The following is a 21,086-nucleotide window of genomic DNA, read 5'->3' on the forward strand; positions in this document are numbered from 1 at the left end:
GATCCCAAAGCTTCAGAATAATACAGTTGGCTGAAGCCATTTGCGAAATTATGGCTGTTAACACTAGTAGAAGATGTACAGTAGTTCTGATTCAAGTTAAAAATGGATGTACTTCAGTTTTCTACATTCCCCCAAGCTGTCTCATCCTTAAATCTTCCAGATGCATTAGGGGCTATGTCTCCCATAATTCCCAAGCAGCAAGAAAATACTGGAAGTTGATGCTATGCATCTGAAGGCCATGAAGTTGAGAACAGAAATCTAAAAAATACTTTTAGAAGCCTCTGTTGCCTGGAGTATAAATAGGAATCGCACACTTCTGAGTGGGGGCAGATATAATTAACACTTTCTACTAGACTGGATCTAACTGCAAATCTTTCAGGAGATGCATCCATGGCTACAGTTGCCCTTATCTTCCCTGCTTGCCTCATCTCCTGGTGATCTCATTGCCTACTACTGTTTCCTTGGTAGGTGGAAGAAGAAGAAAAAATGACTTTGCTTCACATTCCAAACAGTTGTTTTCTCAGAGAATGATGCTCTTGGGTGGTGGTTAAGCAATCCAGGAGCAATTTACATCTCTGTGGTTGCAAAGAAATCAGTCTTGCTTTCATTCCATTGTGGAACATAAAAGCAGTTGCCAGACAAAGCAGTGAAGGACATCTGCACCAGTTGGCTATGCATCACCCCAAACAAGCCTACAATTCTCATAGGTCCACCTGGCCTGTAACCCACTCTGAAACTGCTTTTCCAGTATAAAATAAGTTACTGTTCTTTAAAATGAAGTATTACTGTAATGCTAGAAATAGGCCAAAACAACACAAGGACGCTGCAGGGAATATAACAAACATGCAATAATGGAACTTGCTCTAGCAATCTCAGTAATGATTGATGGCAAAACATAACCACAAGCTAAGTTATCCTTGTGAGACTGGCACTTGTGCCATACTTATAAAATGCTCTCCAAGAATTTAAAAGCAAAAGAGATTCTTCATCCCACCCCACTTTCAAAAGTTCTCCACTGTTAAATATGTAGAGTTGTTTGCCATCATAGGAAGACAGAACAATTTTCCCAACCAGAGATGTGCAATTTAAAAGTGTTGTCCGGAACAAACATTTCATGATACTGCAAAGAGGAGATTGGGAGGGAAGAGAACTATCCCTTGGAAATTGTTGATTAAAAGTGCAAATATCCATCTGGACAACAGTCATGGTCTGTTGGCCAATAAAATAGAATGCTTTCAGAATATGCTCTCCTTTGGCTTTTGTTATTTCCAGTACTACATAGCAACAATTGGTCTCTCCAGTCCAAAGTGCAGAGCTATGAGCCAATATTGTTCCATTCCCATATTAGAAGATCAATGGAAATTACGATATGCATTAGGGGGAACCTGGAGGTCACTGGGAATTCCTCCAGGTCTGAGATTCATACAACACCTTTAGGACAATGTCCTTTCAATCCTAGGACTTTAGGATTTCTTTTTCTCTAACCAGGTTGCAGTTATCGGTTGTAAGGAAAAGACTGATCCTAAAGGGAGTCCTGTTTTTCACACCTCACAGGAACCCTTCCCCCAAAGCTACTCTAGGATTAGTTTGGTGGCTTTGGATGTGAACTGTGATGACTTCTGGATTCCAAGCTTTCATGGCTGAACAGCAGTGGAGCAACATCCATTGGAGGTGCAACCAAAGGTGGAATCATGATGCAGCTGTCGTTCCCTGTCAGAGAGCCATACCACCCAGAATTCTGAGGAGTAGCCAAGCTGAAAAATACAAAATGGAAATTTGGGAGAGTAAGACATAGAAAGACCACATTAGAAAATAGCAGCATCAAAAAGTCAGCATTGCACAACCTTCTCCAACCTAAGCATCCTCCAAATGTAGACTTCACTTCCCCAAATTCCCACAAACATAGCAGATGTTCATGTTGGAGACAACTGCCTTAATACAGTAACAGACTTAATTTGAACATTAATATTTATGGCTATCTGCCAATTTTTTTTTGGGGGGGGGAAAGCTACAATTAAGGAACCCATTTTTTTTCAGCAAAGGTATCTAATTGTGGAATGCGGTCTACTGTATATACAAGGCCACCCGGAGTTGCTGTTCCTGAAGGAGCACTGAAAAAAGCAGACAATTTATGCTCCTAATTAAGGAAGTGCAAGGTGGATTCAGCAGCTTCAACATGTTGTCCAACAATGAAAGAAGCATGTAAAAATAAAAACAGAACCTCACTGTACAAGGAGAGGCAGATTGTGAGAGCTTTCTGACTTCTGCTTTGTGAATGGGCATAGACAGTCATTACTCCCAGGTTTGAAGTTACAAAGCTTTCGTGTGTTGCTTTTGAGTTTCCAGAAGACATCTGGTTGATCCCCGGAAGAAATCAGATGTTGATTGGGTTGACCTAGCAGAGCCTTTCTCATATTTATTCATTATTTTTAAACTACATTTTTATTATCCCAAAATGGATATTTTTTACTATCTATGCAGAACATACAGAATATTTATGCAGAGATTACAACAGGGCATAGACAAGAACATTGGCAATATAAACAACTGGAATATCATGATGCCCAAGAGTCTGAGCAATTAAACCTGGGGTTCAAACTTTTTAGTGGTCTGCTGGCTGTAAAAAAATTACTATTGCTTCTGCCCCAAATCTGCACATAGTGATAGTATTGGCTTATATTAGAGAATAGTTGCAAATATACAGATCACTAGATCTCTTGATTTGCAGTAAACTAAAAAGAAAATAATTGATTATGTAATCATAGCAGCATAAAATTACACCCCATCATACTGCTAAAATGAAGAACTATGGCAGGGAGTGAAACAAGCTGTTTGGTTCCAATGATCAAAATGCATTTCAGAGTCTTACATCCCAAGTGTAGTACTTCTACATGAGCTGTGGTGACACAGTGGTTAGAATGCGGTATTGCAGGCTAATTCTGCTGACTGCCAGCAGTTCGATTCTCACCCGCTCAAGGTTGATTCAGCCTTCCATCCTTCCGAGGTCGGTAAAATGAGGACCCAGATTGTTGGGGGCAATATGCTGACTCTGTAAACTGCTTAGAGAGGGCTATAAAGCACTGTGAAGCGGTATATAAGTCTAAGTGCTATTGCTATTGCTACATCAGGCTCCAACTAATGAATCTTCAGCTGAAATAGATGTTCCATAAGCATCAAATCTGCCAGTCTTTACTGTAAGCTATATTTCCCTCCTCTTAGTGAAATCAAGTTACCTTCCTCCACCAAGCCTTGGGAGGTCATCATCACTGTCATATCTTCTTGGATTGTCAAAGAAATAGGCCCGTGAACTGTAACTGTGGCTGTTGATCATTCCAGCAGGTGCCTTTCGGGTTAAGAGGGATAATAAGGGGGGGGGGAGTTAAGAACAAAAGAAAATATTTGCTTTAGAGATCTGGAAGGAAAAATATGCCAGTTTTTTGCCTTTTCCAAAATCAAGATATGTAGATATACATGTTATTTTAAAAAACTTTTTACAGCATTTGTAATAAACTACTCCAGTCTGATAAATGAAGGAGATGTCAGATCCTCTGTAGCAGTTACAGAGTCTTTACAACAAGAGAGGGGAGGCAAAGTGAAAAGAAGATGTTGAAAACAACTACTAGCATATGAAACAATCTTGTGCAAGCCAATTAAGCAAAATATGACATATGACAGCAGCACGTGCTACTGCTAAGTAATGAACAAAATTAAATTAGTCTTCAGATCAAGTAACTAAAATAGCTGCCATTCTCTTTTGCAGACTGCATTCTCCAGGGGCCTGCAAAAGCTACAGTAGAATTTTACTTTTTAATGTAAGAGAAGGGGAAATTATTAAATAAGTAGCAATTATCTGAAATACACTAAATTAATGCAATTCAGTTCAACTAAAAATTCACCGTATCTTAACATACTGGTTTTTTTCTGACCGGTTCATTTTTGAAATATGCCCTTCAATTTGCCAGTCAAAAGCTTTAAACAAAAGCTGTTATATAACAGCATTTTTCAATCTCAGCAACTTTAAAATGTAGAATTTCAACTCTCAGAGTTCCCCAGCCAGCCTACACCTTGAGAAACATTTTTATACAGTAAAGAGAGAAAAGTCTGTGAACCCTCAGAAGTACTCATAATGCTGTAATACTGTGACCAGCAGTCAGATTAAAGCCTAATTTATGAAGAGAATTTCTGAATCAGCAACATACAAAACAGTATGCTTTCTGTTGTCCTTATTGAATGCACTGAGTCAATGTTTACTGACTGTTGGAAAAAAGTGTGTGAATTTGAGATACAGTAATTGGTGGCACTTCCTTAACAGTGATGACCTCAACCAAATACTTTTCTTGCTTGTTGATCAGTCCCACACAAGCTTAAAATTATTTGGCCCAGGTCTTCTTTGCAGAACTAATTCAAAACAATGATCGTTGGGGCTCTGTACATGAACTGCTTCAAGTTTTGAATTGAGCATTGGCTGTAAAACTTCTACTTTGGCTATTCTTTTGCAGATTTACTTTTGTGTTCAGAATTACTGCCTTGCTGAATAACTCACATTTTCTTAGGAGTAGATCTCTTGACATTCTCCTACATAATTTGGTTTTGTGAATCTGCCTTTAAATCATCCCCAACTCTTGGGTATTCCATAAACAAATCCATGCAGTTTTCTTGGAATATTTTTTCAGTAATAGTTTGATAGTATCTTCTTTCTAGGGTTGAGAGAGAGAGAGAGAGACTGACTCCAGTCATCCAGCTGGCTTCATGCCTAAGGCAGAATTAGAACTCCCAGTCTCCACTTTCTAACTAAGTGGCTTTAACTACTACACCAAATCAGCTCTGTAGAATTTGCTGGTAAATATGATTTGCTGGTAAATCTAAATGATTGCAATCTGCTTGGGTCCTGAAGCTGCAAACATGATACCTTCAACATTATACTTCACAATTGGGATAAGACTCTTTTGCTAGCATACTGCTTATTATTTTCTCCAGAAAAAATATTTTGTTTAAGTTACTTCTCCTATTTCCACAAGACATTATTTTAATAACCTGCTGTATCATCCAGGTGGGTCTAGGTAAATCTGGGTTGGGTAGCACTGTGCTTTCTTGAGAGTCATCACTTCCTCCTTGGATAAATATTTTTCTATTTATACCATCCTTGCTTATAGTGAACTCATGAACTACAATAACAGATAATGTAAGCATAATCCAAAATCCTTTGTCATTTCACTGGGATCCTTTGCAATCTCCCAAGTATTATAGTCTAAGCCCTTGGGATGATATTCATTCAATGATCACTTTGGAAAGAGTAATAACTGAATTGTGTTTTCTCTATTTGTACACTATCTGTCTGACCATGGACTGATGAAGGTCAAAGTCTGTATCAATTGTTTTGTAGACCTTTCAATCATCACAAATATCAACAGTCCTTTTTCAGAGGATCACAGAACAATTTTGATCACCACATGATTCATTTTCAAAGATCTGTCTTATGAAAGTAGAATATTATGGTGGCTGACAATGTGTTTTTTAAAAATAGGAGACAACCCTTCAAGTTTACATCTGATTGAAACCTCTGACTCAACCTACCCCCTTAAGATTGCTGATTATTTTAGGGCATCATATAGTTTTCCAACAAAGGGAGGGAAAGTTGGATTAAAAAAGGCATGACACTGTTTTGGGTGTTATTTATCAAAATCTTTTTATTAATAGACCTACATGAAGCTCAGATCTCACAGATAATTATAACAAGTGAGATTAAAGGTTATCCTAAAGCAGGGCTCTTCAAACGTGGCCCATTTATGACTTGTGGACTTCAACTCCCAGAATTCCTCAGCCAGGCACACTGGCTGAGGAATTCTGGGAGCTGAAGTCCACAAGTCATAAATGGGCCAGGTTTGAAGACCCCTGTCCTAAAGGGTTCACAAATTTTCTCTCAGCACTTTCTGGGATGCAATAGTCCTAATTCTTGTTTTAATGACAGAGTACAAGGCATCCTACGTGAAAGCCACAAGATCTTTTTTCTTCCAATGTCACATCATAATCCCACTGTGCATAACATACCAATTCTGTGGCAAATCAACTCCATGATGCCAGAAAGATGGCAGAGTCCCCATTATTGCCAAGGGCTGATGAGCAATATCCTTGGACAGAGTTTGGTATAAAGTGGTCTTCTATTCATGCCTCAACTTGGAATGTCCTCTTTTGCCCCCAAAGAAATATTTTCATTGTGTTCTAAATCCCTCTGCATGTTTTCCCTCCACAATGTTGAGCATTCACTTATTTTGAAGTAATAATTGAAAAAGAGTAACAGTTGATCTCAATCCATACCAAATTCTGGGCCAACCTCTGCGCTCGGAAGAAGAGTACCACAAATATGGTTGGGACGAACTCCCAGAGAAAAAGCACCACACCAAAGACCACGTACTCCTCACTGTTAACTTCTTTTCCTTGAAGCTGTAGGAACAAGATATGGACACAAATTCAGAGAAAAAAATAACAAAAGTATTTTAATGAGCTCTTTATGGATTGGCCCTCAAGGATTGCAGATGGAACGACAGCCTACCTCCCACCATGAACTATTTTTTAAACCAAAAGCTGCATATGTGTGTGTGTGTGTGTGTGTGCATGCGTGTGTGTGTGTATAAAATACATTAAAAAAAACAAATGAAAGCAGCAAGCCCTAAAACTTCTCATATTGTGAACACAATACTATAAAACTTACAGACAAGTCTAGTATTTTGGTTTCCAGTTGAATTTCAGGCTGGTTCAAAGGACTGGATCTAATCTTAAATCCCAAGACATGTGTGGTTAAATTGGCTCCATTTTTTTTTCATTATAGGATCTTTCAATTGAGCCCCTTCCTTCCATTCTAGGAACAGCCTCACAATCCACAGGCAAAATTTGGCGTTAGAAGGCCTCTATTTTAATTTTTGGCATGTTAAAAGGAAAATCAGGGCTAATGGGCAAGACAACAAAGGATAGCTATCTCTTGGAATTAACAGAAACCAAGAAAGAATGCTTAGGGATCTTTCCTATCTCCTTGTTAAGCCATAGCATGGTTGGTTTGTTTTGGGACTGATATGATATCTTAATCCAAGCCATTGTTGTTTATAAACCATAATTCATGCCTTAGTATTGTGGAAAATCAATTGCTATGGCTTAGCCTCATATGTGGACTTTGTCACAGAATAATAGTAACAGAACTGGACCGCACCTAATGTTGGTTAACAAAATCACCATCAAAAAGCTCCAAAGCAGGATATTTTCCTTGCAGCTGTTCTCAGTAACTGGTACTCAAATGCAAACTGTCTTTTATCATAAACATGTAATCATATGTACATCTGTGGACAGATAGATAGGCACATGCAGATCACATACTGGATCATTTTTGACCTGTAGCCTTTGACAGCCTAATCCTTTGGATGAATTAGCCAGTTCTGGATAAGGCAGCTTCATTAGTTCATCTCAAGTTGCTTTCCAACATATATAGATCTCATTGGTGCTCTTCTCAACTGCCTCCCACCATAGTTCCTCCTCCCAGTTGATATTCATGGGAGGCACAGTGAAGGAAAAGGGTGGACAACATTAGTGTTCCAACTTAGATGTGATCTTTCGCTATTTCTACAGAAGTGTGAAAAGCTTGATTACCTTATCTGAAAGGTTATCCCAACCATAGTTGAATGGACTAGGTGCATGGTCTGGAGTGATCATTACTGCCACCAAATTATAAAAAGCTCTTGAAGAGTGTAAAAGGATGACAACAGAACCCACAAGGAGAGCTTGGCAGAGAGATGTGCCCTAGTTAAAAAAAAAATACACAAAGAGGTATTAAATACAGTAAGTTGACAAAAAGATCTTTAAAGAGTCCGTTAAGTAAACACTATCTAAAGAAAGCCTTGAGTTTTTCTTTTAAGTAAAGTAAACTCTGCATGACAGATCTAACCCAATACAGCTACATGGAACCAGCTGTGATATAAAAGATATTTCTTCTTTCATTAGCTTTAAGGACCCAAACATGTACTTATTAGTAAAAGGAAGGACAGAAATTGAAAACCTATTAGCTCAATTGATAAGTAATCCAATACAAAAGAAACTATTATAACTATCCTGAATAAAGAGCAAGGAATAGGAGGAATACCACATATGCTAGATGATTTCCTTATCCTACCTTTTAACACTTAAAAGAGTAATATAATGGTTAAGGTATAAGGCCACATTCAACTATGGAGCTCACTAGGAGATCTGGGCAGTCACCACCCAGAGACTGCTCCTTGTGAGACAAAATAAGTAAAAAGCCCATGTGTGCCATCCTAAGCTTCTAGAGGAAAACTAATACATAATAGTAATAAATTACATCCATGTTCAGTGAACATTATTTCTCTAATTCTGCCACCTCTAACTTCTCCAAATATTTTTCCCTTAAGTTTTGAGCCTTCTCCCTCACTAGTCCTCATGACTGAATGAAATGTTTCCAGCCTTCCACCAAATTCTTCTCTTCTGTGAGGTTCCGGACTTCACTTGGATCCTCTTTGCAACTAAGCTTTTGGCGAGTCTAAGAGTCACACTGATAAAGACACCCCTATATTTGTTGCTCTTCCTGTCACCTCTTGCAGTGCTTAAAATGTAGGCAGTCATGCCTTTGAAGGAAGAGATCTCCTGCTCAGTCTTACATGCAATATTTTCAACAATGGTTTTACTGATTTTGTAGCAGTGACATGCTTCTTCTACAATCAGAACTCAAGTCTGAAAGCAAACTACATAGCTATGATGCTATGCAACAGTCAAATTACTTTTCAGATGGGAGAATAATACCAGCCACATGATTTTTTTGACCAAAAAGCTATGAAGATTTCTGGGAGAAAAATAATATGACTGAGTAAAAAGAAAAGATTAGAAAATATCTTGTACTACTAGGCACCAAGGTTCATGTTCATTATCCATTCCCTTGGCCTAAGTTCTTCCAGACCATTTGTTAACTGCAAAATGAGAATCACCACAATGAGATGAGGATAAGGCTATAAAAGCATTCTATTCACTAAAGAATGAAACAGACCAATATCAATGCAAAGATGGCAGTAATTCTCTTTTTTGGAAATGAATGCTCAGAACAAGCAAACAAGTAGAAAAATCTATGTCTTTACAGGATAAGTGGCAGAATATAAATACATAAATTACCATTCTTCCTTTTCCTCTAAGGAAAAAAAAATGTAAAGCTGGCTACATTTTCAAGACACTTGCTATGAAATTCCAGAAACTAATTAGCATATTCTGGATGGAAATGTAGCTTCTCTGCAAGAGCACTTTGAAATTTAGGAGTGCTGCCTAACCTAAAGTTGTTTCTGGATTTTCAGATGGCAACGGTGACAAAGACTGTATTTGCATAATCATATCCAGCATCCCAAGTATAGATATTTCCAAGATGTTTGTACTTGAAACTAGATACATCTCAATTGGAGTAATGCAATGAATTCTATGTAGGATCACCCTTCATGAGCATCCAGAGGCTTGCACTAATGCAAAACTGGATTAATTGATGCAAAACTGGATTGTTAATTGATGCATGATACCAGCATATGTCATATCCATTCTGAAGCTTTGATTACCAGTTTGTTGTTTTTTTTTGCAAAAGTAGTTTAAAGGTTTTACATGGCTATAACTGCCAATCTCAGCATGAATATTTCTGGGCATTAAGGTCAATAGGAGAGGTCTTTATTTTTTCAAAACTATTTGCCAGGGACACAGGAGAGGACATTCATTTACATTGTTCAATAGTTAGAATGCACTTCATCAAGAGCGGTTTGACTCTCTCCCAAGTCAACTTCATGTTTGATTTCAGCTGCAGGGATTCCCTTTCTGACACGAGGCTGGTGATAGTGAACAATATTCTACTACCACTGATCCAATCTGGGACGATCCTCTTAACTAGAATAAACTGCTGTTGCTCATTAGACTTCGGCAGAAGACTGAATAATTCCAGACACTAATCATTGGCTTACCAAGAAGAAGATGCTAAGAAGCAAGACAATGTTTCTTTTCAAAACACTTTCTTGCTTAGCAGAGTTAATTCATAGCTAGCTGATGGCTTCTGATTGTAAAAAGACCTGCATCAGCATTGTTTGCCACTTTGTATTTATACAAATGAAACAGTTATTTCCAAGCAGGCAGCATTTGCAGTTGTTTTGTAGATTGCCTGCATGTTATAGCGAAAATATCTTGACAATTCACTTCCCACAAATAGGGAATGCTGTCAAAAGAATATAGAAAACAATAACTGCAATGAACACGGCATGTGTAAAGTTCCACCACCATACCCAAATTATGGCGCTTCTATCTTAGGGGGTATTGATAAATATTTGCTTGAAGCAAAAGAATATTTAAAGCAAATGTGGCTGAGTATAAATTATGCATGGACCTCAATTCCCCAGCATGGCTGGCTGGGGAATTCCGAGAGTTGAAGTCCAGCCATCTTAAAATGATCAAGGTTGAGAAACACTGGTATAAAGAGACAACAGGAAGCAAGGAGCACGAATGTTACACTAACAATAGTTAAAGGTAAAGAAGGCAAAACTAAAGTAACTGCGGAAAAGTAAGTATAATAGTTTTGTAATCGGAGGTATATTTTCTCCATTTTGCTTCCCACTAGACTAGACTGTCTTTTTCACTTTTTGTCACTAAACGAGCATGAGATAGCTTAAGTCCAACTGCAATGGAACAGTACCTCTCACTCCAGCAGTGTCCCTCAGGGTCAAAAACATCAAGATGGATGCTGCAACCATACAATAAAAGCCCTGCATGGATCCACATGCAGAGACACAGCCCTTCATTAAAGGGAATTTCATCATTCCATTACATTGACTCTACTCCTAAGCCAATTGTGCATTAGGGGTAAGCATTCTATTCCACTTTAAAAAAAAAGCCTATTAACTCTAAAGTAAATTAACCCCTTCCCGCTTTCTAGGAACTTTCTTACCTAATCATTAAACAAAAAGCTGCCTCCGAGGCATAAAGCGAGCACAGAATTTCTTCTCAGAGGTTTTTAAAAGTAAGAGGAAAAACAGTAATTTGCTATTTGATCTTCCATTGAAAGCAGCGTATATTATACTTTAACCCAGCTGTTACTTATCTTTTAGGCTACTAGGAGTTTTAAAAGAATTTTAAAAAAGTTGCCCACATTTCCAATCCATGTTGAAAATGGAATACAACATCTTTGTATGTGTCCCCTATTTTATTTTGTGTCTGAAATACGGATCATCTTCTTACTCAGAACTTGACAGATTGTAATAGAGAAGTTTGTGCTGCTGCTTCCTTACCTTGGACTCGAGGTAAACATTGGCTGAAGACACTTTGGAAAGTTTGCACATGCAGCAAGCTAACACGATGGCCGAAAGAATGAAGAGACTATCATTGATCAAGGCCCGGGCAAAAACCGTCCACCTTAGCTGATCCTCTGGAACATTATCCTGTGCCAATAATGCACATGTCAGGTTCACAAAGATGAAGAGGAGGCTGATGAATACAGACCCCATGTACAAGAAAGTCCTGGAAAGAAAAGAAAAAGGGCAGTTGGTCTCCAGCACAGCCTTCTTTCTGATCCGTTCTCCTAATCTTTGCTTTGTTCTTTTGGATTAATGATCATATTTGAATAATGCTGCCTTTATACAAACAATAAGCATGTTTGAGATACATTTATATGGTGTAAGACACGTCTCTTCCCATGTCCAACGTGTACCCACAGCAATCTGCAGGTGGACAGCATCTGCTTAATCTGCTCCATGGCCCAGTCCTGCTATTAGAAGTAAACCTACAGCGTATTTGCTCTGAATGCCCTGTTCTTTGTCGAAGTGATATAATCAGGTTTTTTCAAATCCTATTTTATACAAGCAACTTTGAGCTTTTGTAGAATGTTATAAAGCTGTTAGGATTAATAGGTCCCATGGAAAAGTTTTACTTTGCTATGCATTAATTTCAACCCTCAAACCTTCAACATTTGGCTTGATGCAAGAATACAAATTAAAAAACAGATGGTAATGCAGTTTCTGTTCCAGCACATTGGGCTCTTCAATTCACTAAAGACATCTTTAAAATATGTTGATCAATCGGCCACAATATATACAGATTAAAGCGAAACTTACTTGTATTTGTTGAACTCAGCTGCGCACTTGACTTTGAAAATAACCTTAAAAAAAGAAAATGCTTTATTTAAGAAAAAAAACTATATATTGCACAAGTTCAAGAGTCACAATGGACCAAAAACATTTTAATAACACGCAAGCACAAATACAGAATTTTTCTATTGGAAGTATGAAAAGGAGGGTGAGTGGAAAAGATGCCATGGTTTGTAAACAATTAGTGGGAATTGTCTTAAGTCTCTAGAGGGATTACAAACTGGAGTAATACCAAGTAAATAAATAGATAAGTCTTGTAAACATATGATATAGATTTACTACAAAGATACCGTCAAAAGTTTTTGCAGTTTTACGTATTTATTTCTTGGTTTTATGGAGACGTCTCCGTTCTCCTGAGAATTCCCTGAGGTAGTAAGTTTAGTACGTCCTGAGTGCAAAACACCAGGTTTTAAAGATTTTTTAAAATAAGGCACAATGTAAAATATTGATGTGTGTGCATACATACATTTATACATTATCTGTAAACAGTACAATTGTATCGAGCTGAGTGACCTACACTGAATCAAGTAGAGCAGAGGCCCCCAACCATTTGGGCACCAGGGACCGGTTCCGTGGACAGAGGTTTTTCCACGGACCAGAGGGGATGTCATTTTGTGTGCTGTCTGCATCCCACGGATGGGACTTTGCTTGTTTGTGCAGACCGGTTGCTGGCATGTTGTGGCCTGCTACTGGTCCACGGACTGGGGGTTGGGTTACCTCTAAGTACACACGAATAGTTTTGAGTAATAGCGCTGTTCTATTCCTGTCTATACTGTCATAAACTCCAATATAAAAGCACATCCTAAAAACATGAAGAATATGCACATGATTCTTTGTTTCTGAAGTTTAAGACCATATCTACAAGCCAGTCTTGAGGAAGTGGGTTTTCTTTCAGTGAACCATCTCTGAATCTAGATGTAGCATTTCATTGTGACATACTCTTGCAATTAACAGGGATCAAAAACCACAACAACAAAAAACCCACTCCTTTTATATTACTTGTGGTAATATAAATATTACCTATTTATTAAACGTTCACAGAAAATTATTGCTGACCAATTCATAATGAGCAGTTTCTGGTTTCTAAATTAAGATCTTAAAATATTTTTTCCATATGACTTTATTTCAAGCATTGCTTTCCAGTATATGCAATCTTTCAAAGGGATCAACCGATGAAATTGTAGATCAATAAGCAAGAATGTATTGCTTTGTATGCATCTGGCAGGTCTGCTCCATTAAGTCATCTGGAGTATTGTTGAAAACCATGATTTCAATGTGAACATTTGAGGTGAAAAATTGTAACTGAAATAGAATGGCTAGCTTTTATTCAATTACTCTCCATGTTGAGATTCTCAGAAGTCAAGACAATTGATTTTTCCCCCCATACAGATAGTCCTCGATTTATGACTGGTCACTTAGTGACCTTTTGAAGTTATGATGGACCCGAAAAAGGAAACTTACAACCTGGATCTGAAGTTTCAATAGTCATTCCCTCCCCCGGTCACATGACCACACACCTCAGGAGCTCAGCAACATGAATGCATTTATGTTGCAGTATCTCATAGTTTCATGATGGTTTTGCTGAAAACCAGCAGTTCTGTTTTTTGGCAAAACCATGCCACAGCGATCAATGGGTTTGCTTAACAATCACCCCCCAAAAAAGATAGTAAAATTGGGTTGGTCACATGACTGGCCCATTTTATGACCATTATGACTTATAACTGTAAAGGGTAGGCTGCATTACAGTTGTAACTCGAGGATTACCTACAACATTTTCTTAACTTCCTACATTCTAGCTTTGGTGCAATGCTTCCCATATTTTGGAACTACTTCCAGAAAAAGTCCTTTGGTAGAAGATAAATACTGACCCATCAGCTATATCTATTTACATCAGTGGTGTCAAACTCATCTCACGTGACGTGTCACGACATATCGCAACTTTTTCCCCCTTGCTGGAGCTGGGGTGGGCGCGGCTTCTGCATGTTGCATCCAGCCCACGGGCTGCCAGTTTGACACCCCTGATTTACATACTTTTTATCATAATATTCTACTGCAAAAGAGATGATGATTTTTCCATGTACTTGGTTCTTCCATGTATTGCTTGGTTCCATTCTATAAAATGCAGAAGGGATTTGGCACAAGGTCCCAGGTTTTAGCCTCAGGAGCAATATTAGGAAAACTGCTGGGCCCAGATCCAGCAAAAGATGAAAACAGGATGATCTCCAACCCTGATAAAGAACTAACTACGGTACTTTGGTGGGAAGAAAAATGGTTTAAAATCAGAATGCGTGCAAAAAAAATGTACATATAGTTTTGGATACAGCTATCTATTTAATTGAAGACTGTATAAAGCTCTTACCAGACTGTGGTAAAATCGGTCTTTTGGGGCAGATAGGAAAGAAGACAATGCAAACTTTTATTTAATTATGGTAAACACAGTTGAGTAGAACATATTAACCGATAGACTGATGTGCTTTCAAGTTGGAAGCAACTCTTAGTGTTCACATAGATTATCTCCATAATGATCTGCCCCTAATCTACTCTTTTAGATCAGGGCTTTTCAACCAGTGGTACGGGTACCACCTGTGGTACATTGGCACCTGGCAGGTGGTACGCGACCATCCTAGAAAAGTGGTAGCGGGGGAGGGGAATGAGCTGAGCCGGTGGCAGCACTGCACAAGCCTGAGCGAGAGACGGCTGGAGCTGCAGGGCTGTCAGGGCTCAGCGGAAGTGCCAGGATCAGCGCCAGGCTCCAGCTGGAGCTCAGCGCTGATCCTGGCGCTTTTGCTGAGCCCAGAAGAAGTGCCGATCAGCTGGAATGTTGCAGCATCTCCAGGGTCTTGTGATTTACATTCAGATGCTTGGCAACTGATTCATATTTATGACGGTCACAGTGTCCCAGGGTCTTGTGAAGTGACCAAAACCTGCTGCAACCATCCAGCAGACGGGGGGAATAAAAAGCAAACACCACCCCACCCCACCCCCGCTGCCAATCCTCAACAGAAATGCTTACAACAATGAAAACCTGGGAGAGGAGGAACAGCACCGCCGAGCGGGCAGGCGTCTTGCTCGGCTGTGCCTTGGGGGGGGGCACTTTTTTCAGTGCCATTGTAAGTTCGAACAGTCACTAAGCGAACTGTTGTAAGTCGAGGACTACCTGTACTTTATCACTTTTTTCCTTTTTTTTTTTGGTCATCAAGTTTTTGACACCTTGCTAGGCGACTGGTGGTACTCGGATGTTGCCATATCCTAAAAGTGGTACAATGGGTGAAAAGGTTGAAAAGCCCTGTTTTAGATCTTCCAATGGTGCACTCATTGTCTCTTTAACTGGCTCCATCTATATCTTGCTATTGGTTGTCTTCGAGATATACTTTTAAGAAGAAACATATAGAACTAAGACATACGTATGCTTGCAAGAAGAAACAATGAACTTCCCAACATCTCCCTTAACTTTTCAATTACTGGAAAAGGAACTCAGTGGAATGTACTTATGGTGGGGTCACATATCCTTTTCTCCATTAGCCATAGTTTGTTAAATAAAGAGAAGCAAATCTCTTTACTTGATAAAGATATAACACCCACCATACCCAGATAACAGTGGAGCTTCAGTTTTGTATGATTATATCTATACATCCCAAGTTGACAAACTTTTTACTACCCCACACTTTACTATGGGGTTGGTATTTAACCTTCTGAAATTACCTATTGTACAGAAGATTCAATTTAAAAAAAAAAGCTTTCTGAAGATATTATAGATACTGCTTTCTTGCTATTGTGTTTACATTAAGGTTACTTCAAGTTAAACATCTGTGAGAGTTAGGAGTCCAGTCTGGCTCTTTGTCAGACACAGCAGCAATCTGTAAATGTGTGGGCTGAGAGGAGGCAAGAAGGTGGCAGAGAAAGTAGTAGACGTTCGTCTTACAATCAGACGTTCCCTTATAGTGGACCGGTTGAAGTTAGATAGTTACACTTCTCCGAAGGAAGAATAGAACCAAACCGTCCAGGATGAAAGGTACTTTTCAACCATCATCGTGAGTTCGACTAAGAGACTAACTGTAAGGCTTAAGTTCCGGTGACGTCCAAGTTTTTCACAGTTCAAAATAAAGGGAAATTCTCAATTCATTCTGCCCTCCATACGGTGAGAGCAAGCTATTAAAAAAAGCCCCTCCTTGATAATCTCTTCCACATATAAGGTTCTAAATCATATTTCTAGCATAATGAAGGCTCTCCACTTCAGATGGTTCCATCAAGATGTGACTAGTACTGGGCTGAGCACATGGGTGGGAACTGACATCCACCCCATCTATGCAGGCTAAACTAACTTTCGAGGCCAAGCAGAAGGACCATAAACACGGATACATTTTTGGTCAATATTGTTTCCTAAGAAAAAGAAATTCAGCTTAGATCATTTGTTCAAAAGAAATGGCCAGTGCTGCCTCTATTATCAGGAAGGCATTCATCTTGTGGGTAATCCAGAGAGCCATTCCCAGTTCTACCTGGGAGAGCAAAATATTGATTTGGAGGGTCCATGTTTTCTCTGTGTTTGTTGAACTTAGTCCCAACAATACCCTCATTGTCCAGGGACTCTTACCTTTGAGGTTGTGGGCTGGAAAATATTCCACTTCAGGCACGTTAGGTAGTTTCAAAGTTGTATGAGGCTTAATTGTTCATTTTCCCAATATTCCCATAAAAATATTTTTTTCCTACACATCAGAAAATTTAGATTTTTTTGAATACTTTATTCAAATCTTATCTAATAAGCTAATTTTGCCCTCCTAAACCACACACACACACAAAAGAAACATACTTATACAGACTCTGGATATTGAATAAAGTATTTGGAATCATACTTATCTGTACAGCCATGTTTTTTTAAATTTAAAATATTTCAAAAACTCTCATCTTTGCTTGAATATATAGAAAACTTCCCTCCTCTTTGCTTTGCCATGTTTATATTAGTACTCCCCCTTATTCTGTTACAGGGTCTGCACTCTATCACTGAGGCTGCTTGGCTAAAGAAAATAAATGAAAACAAGACATAGCTTAGCATGATTTGTGAACCCAATCCTTTTGTGAAACACTCCTTTCCTTTGTGTTCAAAAACACTTCCCGCCGTACACATATAAGAGATCATATAAAGTATTTTATATCTCAGAGAAGTATAATATACAACACATGTATTTTTGAAAAGGTGGCACAAGAGAGACAGAAGGTATCTGAACTCCGCAAAGCTTTCTGCACCACTTTTCCCCCATCGATAGGCTTTTCTACCCGAGACACGTTTGAGCTTGGGATCTCTAAACTGCAAAATTAATATTTTTAAAATCCTGCATCTTCATGCACAGTTCCCAACTACACTTTATTTGCACTGAAGAAACATACCCAAGGTTCATTTTGTGTACATATTATTTTGATGGAATGGCAGCATAGCTTGACTGGGGGCCAAATGTAGATGGCTCAGAGGGCACTGAAATAAGCTGTCACAATTCTGTTGAACTTGATTTGTGGCCAACCAGGTTGGCTTGGGATTAACCTCACCCAATCTTCCATATCCTGCAAAATTGCAATGTTATTGGCTAGGTGCTATTTGGTATTTCCCTTAATACATTTTAGAATCTGTGATTAGAATTTTCAATCAGTAATCGTTCAAGAGTAAATTTATTTTTATAGGCAAAATATATATGCTCAAAGGGATGGGTACAAAGTTCACGATGACAAATTTTGCTTGAGGACTTGATCTTGCTCCCTACTGTTCTGGATTACAGAGGATCTTGCAAGCTGGAATCATTTTCTTCAGCATTTGCAAATTAAAAATATTTATTCAACGTAGATGCTGCCCGTCTCATGTGGAGGTGACGTCATTCATTTATCCTAAATTATTGCTCAGCATCTATTTCACTGATTTAATCAGCTCCCATGCTACCCAACATTCTTGGGATTCATATTACATTGGGATTTATCAAACATTATCATAGATTGCTACGGTCTCTTCATAATACCTGCCCACACTCTTAACCTTAACAAGCTGGATGCAGTCCCTATTTGAAGTGCAGTCATTCCCCAGCCTTCCCCAATCTGGTATCCTGCATAGCAGATGAATCACAAATCCCATCTTTCTTTGCTAAGTACAATAGACAAAGGTTGTTCTAGAATATCAACTAAGTAAATAGATAAACTCTACTCTTTCCAAGTTCCCCATTTCTTAATAGGGAACAAACAGCTTTAGATTTCCAGTTTTTTTTTTCTCTAAAAGAAAATGACATGGGTTGCTTCCCTTGAAGGAAAGAGGAACTGTGTTGCATTATTGTTGTTGTTTTTTAAGCAATCAACCAACACCAGAGACCTGACTCCATATTATAGCTGGTTATGCTACCGGTACTCAAATATTTTGTCTGTTCATTGCAATGGGTTATGTTAAAAATGGTCCAATACAGTAGAGGTGCTCCAGGTTTCAGGAACTATTTGCCTCCTTGCGTTCATATCACACACGCACTACCTTAAGAGTTAGGGTAGGTGACCCCTTTCCCTTTTTGTGACTTTTGGACCTGCCATTTATCATACTCACTGAATACTGATTGGAGAGTTTACAGTTTTCCCTGTGTTTATTAGTGCAAAACAGCACTGAGCCTCCAAATACCCAGTTTAAAAACAAAAACCTTCTCAATTCCAATTCCACCCACATGTGAGATGTCAGCCAGTTAGTTTGAGCTCCCTGTCCTCCCAAAAATGTTAAGGCTTGCTCACAAAACAAACATTTTCATTTTTCATGGCAAGAACAGCCGCTCTCTTGTGCTCATCATGTGAACACCCCTGAGTTTCTCAGAGAATGAAGTCATTGTGGAGGCTGCCTCCTAAGTGACAATACAATTTTGCAGTGCGAGGGAAAGGATGGTCTGCAGGTTTGTCCGAGAAGTAACAATTTCCCAATAACTGGAGGAAGCGCAACATAAAGATGATACATGCCATTTCATAGGAAAAAGTTTACCTAGATCACTCACCAGACATGCATAATTGAAACCAGACAAAGCTGCAATTTCAGGTACTTTGCTGGAAAGTAAAGCATCCACCTTATAAGGGAAGATGCGTCTAAGAGAGTAGATTGTATCATGGCGCAAACACATCTTTCTCAAGTGTCAAAAATTCTTTGTTGTTTAGGCATAAGATTGCAACGAGGGACCCCTAAAAGGCCATCCAAACCTTGCTGCAGCTGTAAGGATTGGGCCATTGGCTTTGTTTCAATACGTGAAGCTAAAAAAACAAAGATGACACTAAGGATTTGAAAACAGCTGATCAGCAAGCCTCAAAGGGGGAGGGGGGGGCCTTGGAAATTAATCCAGCAGCCACACAAAGATCATATTAACATTTCAGATGTGACCCAGTCAAGTTAAAAAATGCCAAAACTACCATGTTGCAAGATGCTATATCTTCTGCAGCAAAAAAAAAAAAAAAAGGGGGGGGGAGAAAGGGGGTGGTGGGGAAAAGAGCCAAGTCTTTTTTAAAATAGTATTTTAAGAAAGGCAGCAACAATAGGAGGTGGAGAAGAAAGCCCAAAGCAATGACGTAATGGCTGTCAGCCGTCCCTATCCCAGCTGAGCAACCTAGGCTGTTGCTATTCGTGTTTGCTTCACTCTTAAAGAAATACCGATCTACGGTTTCCCCAAAAAGTAACCGCATTAACTGTGCTGCATCCAGAACCGCGAAGGGTTTTTTGGTGTGCACTTTAAGGGCAACATTTGTTACACCGCAAGCCTCCTGCTACAGATACTGTATGCCACCCCGGGGTTTTGCCTCGTAGCGCGGTTTTGCTCGCCTCGTTACGCGCTCGAGCCGAGCCTCCCCCCGAAGCTTGTTTGTTCGTTCAGACAGTAGGCGGAGGGAGGGCAGGAAAACCATCGAAAGGCTCGTTTGCAAATGCACCAGAATGTGGTAAACATGACACAAACGGGGAAAAAAAAAAAAAGCAACATGCAGAAGAAGGGGAGGCGTGCCCGGCTCGCCGCCGCTCATTGTGCCCCTTGTTTACGGCATCCCGTTGCAAAAGAGTTTAAAAAAGAGCCGGCGCCGGCAAAGCTGAGCTTCCCACTTACCTCGGCGAAGTAGAGGTTGAGGAGGCAATTGGTGGCGAAGAGCAGGCAGACCGGGAAGCAGAAGAGCAACCAGTGTGGGAACGGCTGGAGCCGGAGCTCCACGGCTTGGCTGGACGTTTGCAGGTAGAAAGAGAAGAGGACGGTGCGCAGCGCTGCCCAGAGCAGGCAAAGGAAGAGGCACACGGTGCGGTAGCTGAGCCGCTTCTCCCGGTAGTAGAACAGCAGCCAAAGCTGCAGGTAAGTGAAGAGGAAGAGGCCGGCGTAGAGGAGCGTGTACAGGACGCTCAGCCCCAACTCCAGAGCGGGGAAGGGGCCAAGAGGATCAGACCCGCCGAGTCCCATCGCTCCTAGCCCGACCATAACGGGGGGGGGGCGGAGCGAGTGTGCAAAAACGAGATAAAGTGCAATTTCAGGGCCGCGGGAGGGGGGGGGACGTCCCGCTTCGCTCTCGCCGGACGAATCAGAGAGCCATGCAGGTCACCCGGAGTGGGGGAGCCCCCGCCGCCCTCCCTTTGTCCTCCGCTCGCCGGCTCGCCGCCCGCCCGCCCGCCTGCCCGCCTCTCTGCAGCGCCGGCTCCCTTTCGCCGAACCAACTCTTGCTCCCGAGAAACAATCAGCTGAGAGCCCGGAGGATTTGAGGCGTTCGCTCCGGGCCACGCGCCGCTTTCCATTGGTCACCGCGGAGCTCCACCCGCCGGGCGTCCAACCGCCGAGCCCGTTGGCTGCGCGTCCGAGTCATTCAGCGGAGAAGGCTCCGCCTCTTTCTCTCCCTCTCCCCCCCTCCCCCGCCTTCCCTTGCTCCACCGGATTTTCTAATCAGTTTTTTTAGAGCGGTGTTGCCCGCCCG

The 21,086-nt window shown here is 40.2% G+C and overlaps 1 protein-coding gene across 1 annotated transcript; it reads right to left on the reverse strand.

The window, feature by feature from the left end:
• Positions 1 to 1,582: 1,582 nt before the first annotated feature.
• On the reverse strand, positions 1,583 to 20,581 carry GPR137C (G protein-coupled receptor 137C). Its single transcript, XM_015817780.1, has 7 exons — positions 20,240 to 20,581; positions 12,120 to 12,163; positions 11,298 to 11,526; positions 7,636 to 7,785; positions 6,316 to 6,441; positions 3,234 to 3,343; positions 1,583 to 1,754 (listed from the first exon to the last, which is right to left on the reverse strand). Exons 1-7 carry the CDS (start codon positions 20,579 to 20,581, stop codon positions 1,583 to 1,585), a joined length of 1,173 nt encoding a protein of 390 aa, XP_015673266.1.
• Between the last annotated feature and the right edge of the window lie 505 nt (positions 20,582 to 21,086).

Source organism: Protobothrops mucrosquamatus, unplaced genomic scaffold (assembly GCF_001527695.2).
Source record: "Protobothrops mucrosquamatus isolate PMUCROS unplaced genomic scaffold, P.Mucros_1.0 scaffold637, whole genome shotgun sequence".
Lineage (NCBI taxonomy): Eukaryota > Metazoa > Chordata > Lepidosauria > Squamata > Viperidae > Protobothrops > Protobothrops mucrosquamatus.

Excerpts from the sequence above, each read along its gene's own strand:
- GPR137C (XM_015817780.1), bottom strand. The coding sequence starts at position 20,581 with ATGGGACTCGGCGGGTCTGATCCTCTTGGCCCCTTCCCCGCTCTGGAG. Across the intron at positions 7,786-11,297 it reads ATGTTTACCTCGAGTCCAAG|GGCACATCTCTCTGCCAAGC; the intron begins GTAAGGAAGCAG and ends TTTTTTAACTAG. Across the intron at positions 1,755-3,233 it reads CCAAGGCTTGGTGGAGGAAG|CTTGGCTACTCCTCAGAATT; the intron begins GTAACTTGATTT and ends TGTATTTTTCAG.